Raw genomic sequence first — 12,854 nt, 5'->3', positions numbered from 1 at the left:
AAGAGGCAGTGAAGGAAAAGAAGAAAGCATATCAAAAGTTCCTGGCAAATAAGTCAGCTTGTGCTCTTCGAGAATACAGAGACAAATGAAAGAAAGCTAAACACTGTGTAAAACTAGCTAAACAAAAGTCATGGGAGGACTTAAAATAAAAAGACAAAGACAATGAAAATAGGTACAATCGTTGAAAATGTCAACTGTTTTGTGAACGGAAAACCTTCGGAACAAGTAAAACATTTCAGCTACTTAGGCACAATTTTTAGTGAAGATGGTAAATTAAATATGGAAATAGACAACAGAATCAACAAAGCTGGTATGGTAGGAAGTCAAATAAATAAATTCTTATGGAATAAGAGAGAAATTAATTGGAACACTAAATTAGCTGTATATAAGACAGTGTTGAAACCAGTTTTAACTTATGGATCTGAGAGCTGGGTCAGAAGTAAAACACTTGACTAAAGACTACAGATATGAGAGTCCTGAGAAAGATTAGAGGCATGAACAGATGGCATCAATGGAAATATCATATTAAAAACAAGGATATTAGGATAGAACTTGACATTGTCAGCATTCAGGAATGCGTTAACAGAGCTAATCTCAGATGGTATGGTTACTTAAACAGAATGGGCGAGGAAAGATTAGCAAAAGAAGTGTTCTCTGCCAGGTTGGCAGCAAAACGACCCAGAGGAAGACCAAGATATAGATGGAGTGATACGGTACAAAGTGCCTTAGACGATAGAAATATAAGATCAGATAATGTTGGAGTCTTGACAAGTAACAGACTGATTTGGAGGAAAACTGTAGATGGGAAGTTAGTAATGATGTAAATTGTTCATGTAGTACTATCATTTCCTGTACAAACCTTGAGGGTACATGTCAGGAATTTGATGATGAAGTTTAATGGCTTTCTCTACTCTAAGTATTTTTAACTCCATGAAAATTTTTTACTATTCTGTCACTGCTCGTTTCATTTAAATTACTCTAGACATCCAGACTCCAGAAGGTAGTTAGCGTTAAGCTTTTCAAATTTTAAAATACTTCATCACTGCCAGTTACCAATATTTCAAGTTCTGGAATGCATAGAGGTAGACGGGGGGGGGGGGGGGGGAGATTGCAATCGAAACAGACCCTACTAAAGTTTGGTGTGAGATAAATCCAAGAAAATAGTTATTCAAGTGAATGCCAATACCTTCTTGGATATTTATTTCCTGGAAGTGCACTTTAGTAAACTATAACAAATTCACTGTAATAAACAATTTCAGTTATAAATGCACATGCTCACTCTGGTGAGCATTTATATATGAACAAAAAGTATAACTATTAATAGTAACTTACCTTACCAACAAACAGTTCTCCTGTTATATTTTTAACAAATATATCCATTGCAATGCCATCATCAAATGGAGGATAAGTACCAGGGGTTTCAGCATTACTTATTCCTGGATCCTATAAATAAATTTGTTTACAGAATATACAAATGAAAGAACAATTGCCTTATTATACTTTCTACTGATATTGTATATAATTTTTCATATTAAAGAAGAAATTTGTAGTTCAACAAAATTCAAAAAACGTTTTACCATATGTAATTTAGTGATTATAATGAAGGCTTGGTTAACTGCTGTAGCGCAATTGGAAGAATAGCAGAACATTGTGCCCTTCAATTAGAAAAGACCTGGGTTCGATTCTCGCCGAGACAAGGGAATCCTTATAAGGGCTTTTTCAATTGAAGGTGAGTTAGCTGATCTGCCATGGTAGCAGAGTTTTTCTCCCAGAAACTCGGGTTTCTCACCCACACACAGACAAATCAGCCTTCAGAACACACACAATTTACAGACAAAAAATACTGTTCTTGGCAATGATAGGTGGTAGATGGCCTTTAAGGGCAGTAGTGTCATAGATAGAGAGGATGAGATGTATTTAGCGAAATAGAGTAGTGTGCCCTCCCACAATGAATCGACTTCCTGGAGGTGTCGAGTAATAATAATAATAGTAATGGTTGGCTGTGAATTTGAATTCCTACTGTAATATGGGTGCTTATGAATATCATTGAGAGATAGATGATTTTCAAGGCAGCACTTACTGGAGGCCTAAAATGGCTTAGAAAAGTAGAATATATAATCTCTAGAGTGGATTACATAATTATTATTTCATAAAGTGCTTCACAGAATAAACACTCCAGAGGAAAGCAAATTTTTTTTTGAACTTACTAATATTTCAAAGGATTTCTAACCAACATCTTTATAGCATAAACTACAAATGTGTTAAACATACAGCATTCAATTAGATTATAGCAATTCAAATTGTATAGGAAAAGAAACCAATATCCTAACAAAGAGCCCTCCAGGAGCCAAATAAAAGCAAAGCTAATTCAGAGGAGTCGGGCTAAATGTGGTGTTAGAATGACAGTCTCCAAGATCTTTGACAAATGAATGCAGCTATACTTGTTGAAGTTAGGAGAGTTCTTCATAGCTGATGCAGATTCTAAAAGCACTCTCTAAGATTTATAGCAACTTCTTTGCATCACAGCTGTCTTCATTCCAAGAACATGGTCTGCCATGCTCTGGATGCTGCTTTTCAGTTAATAAATGCACAAGTGCCTCACAATTTGCAAAAGCGAAAATAAGTATACATTTCCTAGTTCCTTAAAAGCAGAGTAGTTATCTCTGCTTTTAAGACTAGTGCAAAACATCCAGGCTGATTCCAATCGTTTGTTTTAGTTCAGTGTGCAATTTGTAGGATATCATCAGTTTTCACTACAGATAACTAATAGGGATCAAAAGTGGTTTCTTAGAGTGGAGAGTTTGTTAAAATGAATTCCCTCAAGTATGACACTCACTCTTCACTACAATGGTGCATACTATAGTTACTACAGGTGGCGCCTGCGAATAAGTAATGTTAAATTTGTGCTCCCACATTTTATCGTAATTGTGTTTTTTGTGCAAAAAAGCAGCAAACGGAAAAGTAACAGAAGGTACTAAGCAGCTGATTACTTCACTACAGTTCGTAAGTACCCATAGTCCATTAAATCTGCTATATTTTACAACTAAAAAACAGATATGTGAAAGCACTATGCCTACTGTGTGATGTAAAGATGGTGGCAATAAAGGACAACAATGGAAGATTACTTAGAGTCCCATCAGCGTAGCGTCACTGATCACCAACAAACCGAATGACATTACAAAGTGCTGCAGCTGTGAAACCGAAGTCAAAGAAAGGGGAGGAAAAAAGGTATATTGTGCAATTTCTGTTGCAAATGGCTACATATTTCCTGCACGAAAATAAATGAATCACCGCACAAGCTTTTTACCGATCTAAACCAGCCCTACTTCTGTACGATGTGCCTCCCTTCCGTAAAACAAATACTAAACCTAGGCAAAAGAGTCAATAACCTCAAGCAACAGCTTAATACCGTGATCGATACCTTCTCCTCCAAAATCAGAAAGTTGGAAACTAAGCTCGAGACGATCAACGACCAGAGCCCAACCGCAAGGGCACCCTTGCCTGCTAACGAACTTCGTGAACTAATCACATCATCGGTACACATCATCGCTGGAGGCCGAAAATAGAAAACTCAACGCTGTTATCCTGAACTTTCCGACAGAAAACAGAAAATCCTTAAAAGAGGACGTCGGAAAACTTGCAGGAGAATGCAATTTCGATCCCAGAAATATTGTCGAATGCTATCGTATCAGACCCATAATACAAAACAAAGAACGGAACAAACTTTCCACATCTCGTGAAAGTGACCTGCGACAGACCAATAAACACAACCAAATTTATAACAGCGATAAACAACAAGCTAAAGGACACTTGCCCCCCAGTCGTGCATACATTCTCGACATGATTCAATCTTTGCCCAGAGAGAGAGCAAAGTCGCCAACTCCGAAGACAACCAGAAGAAAAACGCCAAAATGGAGACAACAGTTGGGTGATAGACTACAAACAATCCAAACTAGTACAAAAACCAAGTGACGCCACTAGCAGCCAGTCGCCACTAGTTGGCCTCAACTCCAACCTCAATAGCATCCACTACCATCTGCAGTCCACCAAACCCAACCTACTCTTTTTAACAGAAACTCAAATCTCACCTTCCTCCAGCACTATTCATCTCAACCTTCCTAACTATACACTATTTAACTCCTTTTAACCCAAGGGTGGCAGTCTGTGCATATATCTGCTCTGACATACCCTGCCAGAGATCAACTAACTTAGAATCACCTGATTTTGACCTTCTTTGGCTGAAGATATCCCTCCCCCACTCAGTCAACTTCATCTGCTGTCTCTATTGCTCTCCTAATACCACCAATCACTCTGAGCTCTTTCATTTCCTCTCCTTAAAAGTTGATTTTCTCCAGTAGCACTCTCCTAACAGCGAAATTCCTGGGTGATTTCAATGTCCATAGCACCAATTGGCTTTCCTCTTCCAGTTATACAGATCCTGCAGGCAGAGATGCTGAAACATTTGCAGTCACTATTGACCTCACACAAATTGTTCAAAAACCAACCAGAATACCAGATAACCCAAACCACTCCCCAAATACCCTAGATCTCTTCCTAACTAATGAGCCCTCCAAATATTCAGTGAATGTAGTGAGTCCCCCTGGGCAATTCTGACCACAACTTAGTGCTCATCTCCTCCCACATGCAACAATGCTTACACAGTCACTCCCACACAAGAGTAGTTTGGCATTATAACAGTGCCAAATGGGACAGTCTCCGAGACTACTATGCTTCATTCCCATGGTTAGACTACTGTTTCTGGTCTTCCAGTCCAAACATATGCACTGAACGCATCACCAAAGTGATCCTCACTGGCATGAAAACATATTCCCCACACTACTCACACCTGCCATCCCCTGATTCTCCAAAAAATGTGCAAAAAGCTGTACAAATGAAAAATCATGCATACTACAACTGGCTCAAATCAAGAACCCCATCCTCATTCAATGCCTATACTGAAGCCCGTGACAAATGCAAGAAAATTATCAATACTTCCAAAACAGAATTTGAATGGGCCAAAAGCAGGAAGCTTGCAGTCTATCCAAATGGCAGCCATGCCTTTTGGTCTCTTGCAAAAGCAATTGGCCGTAACTTTTGCCCTACACTATTCCCACCTCTATCATACCCAGATGGCTCAATTGCAACATCACCCATAGAAAAAGCTAATCTCCTGGCATCACACTTTGCCTCCAATACACACATAACTGACAATGCCAAATGCCCTCCAGTCATTTCAACTGCCCAACATACAATGCCCCCCCCCGTATCCTTTTTCCAAAAAGACATCACAAACCTGTTGTCTAAAAAAGTCTCCTAGCACTGACGGCATTTCTCCAATTATCCTGAAGGTTTGTGCATCAGAAGTGACTCCTATCCTATGTCACCTGTACACACTCTCTTACTCCACTAGTATATATATCCCAAAGCCTGTAAACTGGCTATATTCAACCCATTCCTAAAAAGGGCGACAAATCACTGCCATCTAACTACTGCCCTATCTCACTCACTTCAGTCCTGTCTAAAGTAATGGAGAAGGTCATCAACTCTCAACTCCTAATCGATCTTGAAGGCTATTAAGTGACCACCAGTGCAGATTGCGTCAAAGCCGTTCAACAGGAGATCTACTCTCATACATCATCCATCACTGGACAAACACCATGGAGAAATTCAGTGAATAGTAGTTGCACTTAATATCTCCAAAGCCTTTGACCAAGTCTGGCACAAAGGTTTACTAAGCAAACTCCCATCATTTGGCCTGCCCCAGGACTTCTGCAGATGGATTGCCAGCTTCCTGTTTGGATGCTCACCATGTGTGATGGTAGACAGCTCCCTATCCTCTCACCATCCAACTAATGCTGTGGTCCCACAAGGTTCAGTTTTCTCACCGATCCTCTTCCTTCTATATATCAATAACCTACTTCAGTTGACCTCTAACCCAATACACAGTTTTGCAGATGACAGCACATTACATTCCTCCCTTTCATTTGACAAACCCTACTCTACACAACTCACCTCAACCCACAGAACATCAACCACCACTGCCCTTAATTTCGACCTCCAAGCCATCCTCCAATGGGGCTCAGATAGCCTTGTCAACTTCAACACTAGTAAAACCCTGCTGGGGGAAAAATAGTTCTTTTTTTTTTATTTCTCACAAAAAAGAATTATTTTTCCCTCAGCATTGTTTTCGATAACACTCAAATTCTCAGACAAGGTGAAATTTCTCTTCTCAGAATTACCTTGACATCAAGCCTTTCCTAGCATAAACACATCGCAACCATTGCATCCTCAGCTTCCAAAAAAAAAATGTTTTCTCTTTTGCTCAAAACGCTACTTCACCTCTAAACAGCTGTTAACACTATACAAGTCACAAATCTGCCCAGCTCTCGAATACTGCTCTCACATCTGGAGTGAGGTTCCAAAAAGCTCCCTCAAAATGCTTGACTCAATACAGAGGAGAGCAATAAGACTAATAAATGACCCATCCCTCACCAACTCACTCCCCCCACTTTCACATAGATGCTTGGTCTCTGCAATCTGTATATTCCATAAATATTTCCATGGGAAATGTTCATCTGAAACAGCATCAATAATTCCCCCACCGTGCTAAGCCCATTGGAACACATACAGCTGCCACCCAACATCCTTTCACAGTACACCTCGAAACCCACAGAACAAGTTTCTTTTCCTCCTTATTCATCCCTGCTATTGCAGTACTGTGGAACAGTCTTTCCCCAGACGTATTTCCCAAGGAATACAACATACAGGCATTCAAATCAAATGTAAACAAGTTTCTTTTTTCGCAACCCACCACCCATATATGGTACTAACGTACTATAGGTTGACCAGACAACCTCCTGTATATGGGTCCAACATAAAAAAAAAAAAAAATACTATAGTGAGAACTGATTGTATTAATTAATTAACTCGACAATAATTTTACTAGAGAATTTCACTTAGGCAATACTTACATTTTAATAGTGACCAATAACTGATGACTGCAACTCTTTAAAGCACACTGTTGTGTGACAAAGAGTGATAACTATCAAATGATAACATTCAAATATTTTAGAAACGCCTATGTAACATCAGCAGCAGATTCATGACAGGCACCACCAACCCAAGAAATATCAACAGAAAAAGAAGTGGAATTGATCGAGGAATTAGAGAGTTACCAAGTTGACATGACAGGTATTAGTGAAAAAGAAGACAAAAACAAGTGAGATAAATAATAATCATTAAAAGGTGTTATATTCAGTTGATAATGATCAGGAAAACAAAGGAGGTAGCTATAGTTCTCCACACTAAACAGGAAAATCTTCTTGAATGGCAGACAATATCAAGTAGAGTGACGAGGGCAAACATTAAAATGAGTAACTGGATAATGAGACTTATTTATGCTTACAGTCCCACAGAAGGTTCAACTAAGGAAGAAATGGAGGAATTTGAGTCATTAGAGAAGCATCTGACAGACAAAAGTTGGCCCTTGTTGGAGATCTAAATAGCAGAGAAGAAAGTGAATACAAGACATACAGAAATGGTCTGAGATAAGAGAAAAGGTAATGGTTAAGTACTTGCTGGATTACTCTTCAGAACATGAACTAGCCATCACTTATAATGGAAGAAAGTGTAATAACCATAAAAGGATCAAATAATTGAAGAAAAGAATACTCTGAATGTGAATAACAATTTTGGAAGTATTTTTACTGTGCTGTGTTTATACAGTGACAACAGCAACATAAAATATCCAGAAAAAAAAAGTATATTTCAACATTACAGATATAGTACGGGAGAAAAAAAAACAGTTCTGAATAACTACAAACAGGTTTATTTACAAAGAAATATGTCTACATATGATGATACATACATCCACATCAGAGGAATCTTGGTTGAAATGCATTAACTACGATAGATTATGTGCTTGAAAGAAGCACCTTGTCTTTCAAGACTGATTTTGTATTGCATGTGAAGGTTCTCTCTCATCTTGAACAACAAAGGTTCGGACATTTGTTGGATATAACATGTAATTTTATCCCCTTAGTTCATCAGGGTTTGAAGGCAGGTAATGGTGGAATACTCATTCCTTCAACATACCCCACATGAAGGCATCGGGTGATGTGAGGTCAGGAAAACGTTAAGGATACGGAAATTCTGTGAACCTCTAAATGAGCCTTCCTGGGAAGAGTTCTGATAAATAGTCTCTAGAACCATGTGATGTGTAACAGGTTGCCTCCATCCTGTGCATGAAATGGAATGTTTTTTGCATGACACATGCAAAGGGTGAACGGAACCAACACATTCTCGATGTAGCATTTGTTATTCAAAGTCCCAGTTACAACATCCTCTTCAATGAAATAGGGCCCAATTATGCTCGGGCAGGAACCACACACCATGTGATGACCTTCTCTGTGCATGAAATGGAATGTTTTTTGCATGACACATCACATGCAAAGGGTGAACGGAACCAACACATTCTCGATGTAGCATTTGTTATTCAAAGTCCCAGTTACAACATCCTCTTCAATGAAATAGGGCCCAATTATGCCGGGCAGGAACCACACACACACCATGTGATGGCCTTCTCACTGTGAAGAGGTTTTTCTTGGACAAATTCAAGTCTGCAGAAACCAAGAAATATGTAGGTTAATCTGTTTACATGATAGCTTAGATGGAAATGCACTTCTTTCAAGAACTAGACATTATGGAGGAAGGATGGACCTTCATAGACATTGGACAGTATGCGTGAATAGTATTCTCACTATGAAGCGTAATCCATTGCTGTTAAACACTGACTCAGCTGAATGACATGTGAAAAGACCCCCAGCTCTTCAAGGATTCTCTGTAGACACCACCTCGATATCCCAAGTTTTACCACTGTTCAGTGCTGACTGCATTTCAGAGATGAAACACTTGATCCAACAACAATACAACACCGTCATTCTCATTTGTCTTAACACTTTGTGGTCTCCCCGAATGCCCTTTGCATTGTGACAGAACACTGCTGGTACAGTGGAACTTCTCAATTAAGGCATTGATGACACTATTCCTTGGGGCATGTTTACAGAACGATGAACAACTATGGAAACAACGTGTGCATTAACTATGCATTTTCTGCAACTGAAAATTTGAAAGAGGTTGTCAGGACAGGTATCGCTGAAGAGTCAAAGTCAAATAACTGAACCTAGTGTCCAACTTAACCTTCATGTGGTGCACCCTATTAGAAGGTATCCACTAGGTACTGAACAAACGAGGATGGGCTGGCAATTTGGAACTTAAACCACCAAATTGTATCTCTATTGGCTTAAACCACAAATGCATATGATGGTACAACATGACGAGATCGCATGCCGGATGGGGTGTCTGTTGACCTCTTTCCAAGTAGTGCGTGTGTGTGTATTGGTTTCGTTTTATAGTTTATTTGGCACAAAAACAATAAATATACAGGGTGTCCCAAAATTCACGCAAGATTTAAATTTAGAGCCATTTGTGCAGTAAAGTGTTGCCAACGAGAAAAAATAAGACAGCGTGACAGCTGACAGTTCAGGGTTATTAAAAATGGAGCGCTACACGAAAGAACAACGCATTTTCATTGTTGAGCAATATTTTAAAAATAATGAAGGTTTGGGAGCTACAGTTCGCAATTTTCGTACAAAATATGGTCGGAATAGTGATTTAACTTCATCAACTGTGAAAAGATTAATTAAAAAATTCAAGGAAACTGGATCAATTAGTGATCTTATACACTCTAGCCGTCCTTCAACAAGTCATTCAACAGAAAACATCGAAGCAGTTCGTGAGAGTGTTGCTGAGAGTCCAGGAACATCAATTCAGCACCGTGGTCTTGAATTGGGCATTTCGAGAAGCTCTCTACAGCGTATTCTCACGAAAGATTTGCATCTTTATGCTTACAAAGTTCAATTGACTCAAGAACTGAAGCCTACTGACCACAAACAGCGAAGAGAGTTCGTTGAATGGATTATGGAACAACAACAAGTGGATGCTTATTTTTCAAACAAAATCATCTTCAGCGATGAGGCTCATTTTCATCTTGATGGCTTCATTAATCGACAAAATTGTCACATTTGGGGTTCGGAAAATCCATGAGTGATTGTTGAGAAACAAATGCATCCACAACGTGTCACTGTTTGGTGCGGATTTTGGGCTGGAGGCATCATCATCAGTCCATTCTTCTTTGAAAATGCGGCTGGTAAGGCAATAACAGTTAATGGTCCTCGCTATCGCGACATGATAATCCAGTTTTTGTGCCTAAATTGCAAGATATGGATGTGGACGACATGTGGTTTCAACAAGACGGTGCCACATGCCATACAGCCCGAGAAACAATTCAATTACTGCATGAGTCATTTCCTGGTTGTCTAATTTCCCGTTTTGGTGATCAGAATTGGCTGCCCAGATCATGTGACTTAACGCTGTTGGACTTTTTTCTTTGGGGTTTTTTGAAGTCTAAGGTTTATGCCAACAAGCCCACGACCACCCACACCTTGAAGGAGGAAATTGAGCGCTGTATCAACGAAATTCAGTCACATTTATGCAAAACGGTCATGGAAAATTTCGACAAAAGAGTGAGTGCGTATGTGCCAGCAAAGCTGTGGAGGCCATTTACCCGATATGCTATTCCATGCATAACCCTATACTGTATACTTTATGAATCAATAAGAAATTACAATTTTTAATTAAAAACCTGTGTTTTCTATCAAAATTACTTCTTGCATGAATTTTGGGACACCCTGTATATACATACATACACACACACACAGTATATATATTGCTATGTAAAAAGTGTATAACGATCATTAGTGAATAAAAGGAAATTATTAGAAAACAAAACAAAATATAAAAACACAGAAATAAATAAATATGCATAACAAATTGTACAATATGATTTGCTGCTCTATCAATCCACATGTATTCTTCTCATAACTAGCTAAATCATCTAATCAACATTATTATAGTTCACTGCATAACCCTATCCCTTGAGTTATTCACTGAGCTACCAATAATACAGCCACTATTTTGCAAACAAATTCTCTTTTCCTTTACTTATATGTCTATCATAAATGCAAACATGCATGTCTTGTATTTTATAGGAACACGTGTAATTTGCTCCAATCCAGCAACTTATAGGACAACTGTAAATTAATAATTTATTTGCCAGTAATGAAATTATTTCTATTCACACCTGTTTTTCTTGCCCTCATATTTGCTATTCTCACATGGCTCAATGTGGGTTCTCATGTTGGAAGTTCTTCCACTTGGTTATACCATAAAGATACCGAGAAATGATAAAGGATTAAACCAAGAATATAATTTCTTGGAATCTTTAATTTATGTGGGTTCTCATATTTACACCTTTTGGTAATTCAAATATAACATTTTCCTTAATTATTGTTTTCTAATACATCCTGAAACAAACACATTTCTTTCCTTCCCCACACAGATTTGGTTACAATCAAAGAATATATCACGATATGTATTCAATTTACACAAACAGGAAACATTTGTGTATCAACAGATACACAAACATTGGGGGGGGGGATGTGTCCTCTGAGCCTGCCTCATTATCAAAGTGGTGGTGACAGTTTCCTGTTCATCAAAATTTCAATGTTAAGAGCATAGCATAACTAAACTGATTAACTGATTAAAAAAATTTAGCATGAAATTCAGTAATAAAAAACCCAAAAACTATGAAAATATGCAGGAACATCGATATAAGGAAAAACCTATAAACTAAGTAAAATATTTCAGGAAAAAGACCAAGAGGATGATCAAGATCTAGTGGGATGGATGCAGTTAGAAGTGTCTTAGAACAGTGTTTCTCAACTGCTGAGCACTGGCATCAATTATACTGGGTCACAAGAGGTTCTCCTGGAATTTGTCATTTTGGTTTTCTAAGCATTTTTCATGAATAAATATTTGTGAATGTGTCAAAAAAAACTCAGACTCAGAATGCCTAAATAACATTTGTGTAGCAAATTCAGCAACCAAGTCGTGTATTTTTAAACATGGAAGTATTCATTAATGATCAGGAATTTTCAGACATTGAAATCTTTTAACATTCGGGAAAGGGAATACCACTGCTTATGATGGTCATAAAAATTGCCTGCAAGCCAATTACAACAATGGGCAGCATAATCCTCTGTTCTCAAAACTGAACAAAATAACATCTGTGTTGCAAATGTCAGTGACCAATCAACAAGGAAGAATAAAGAAAATTTTTCCTGGGTGTCAAATCTAGTAATACTGAATACTGTTTATTCACAAGTTCGCATTGCAGTGTGTAAGCGCTTGTTTCAAAACCTGAGTGCCCTGATTTTTTTTTAAAAGTATAGGCCTACAGATTTAAATTTTAATATGAATAAGAGACAAGGGACTTTGTTTAATTTTGGTGTTAAGAAATCTCTTATTGAATGTATTTGTGACTCAACAAATAGCAATTCATCCACCTCAAATCTACAGAGCGATCTTCAGGATGTACAAAAGGAAGGGAAAACTACCAGCACACAGAAAAAGTCTGCATTCACTTGTAAGTACATGAACAGCTATTTAAAATTTGGTTTCATACAATGCCCTCACACTGACCAACTGCCATGACCTCAATGTGTCATTTGTGCTACTGTTCTGGGAAATGAAGCTATGAAGCCATTGTGACTTACCTGACATCTCAACACAAAACATTCCGATCTAGTCAACAAACCCACTGAATTCTTTATGCATAAAAGAGATGCACTTAAAATAGAAAAGAAAATTATTTCCCAAGCTTCAACCACTGACACTTCACTTCTGATGGCATTCCATTTAATATCATTACAGATAGCTAAATGTAAAAAACTGTA

General features: G+C 38.1%; 1 protein-coding gene across 1 annotated transcript in view; it reads right to left on the bottom strand.

Annotated features, from left to right (window-relative positions):
• LOC150097205 (lysosomal alpha-glucosidase-like) overlaps nt 1–12,854 on the bottom strand; it is a 228,191-nt gene that overhangs the window by 126,153 nt on the left and 89,184 nt on the right. The window contains exon 7 of the mRNA XM_090407621.1: nt 1,333–1,443. Coding sequence (XP_090263747.1) covers nt 1,333–1,443 — 111 coding nt within the window. The remainder of the gene's footprint in view (nt 1–1,332; nt 1,444–12,854) is intronic.

The sequence above is a fragment of the Typopeltis vanoorti genome, chromosome 17 (genome assembly GCF_054136105.1).
Source record: "Typopeltis vanoorti isolate ZY-2024b chromosome 17, IOZ_Tvanoo_1.0, whole genome shotgun sequence".
Lineage (NCBI taxonomy): Eukaryota > Metazoa > Arthropoda > Arachnida > Uropygi > Thelyphonidae > Typopeltis > Typopeltis vanoorti.
This window is presented reverse-complemented; position numbering and strand designations above follow the sequence as displayed.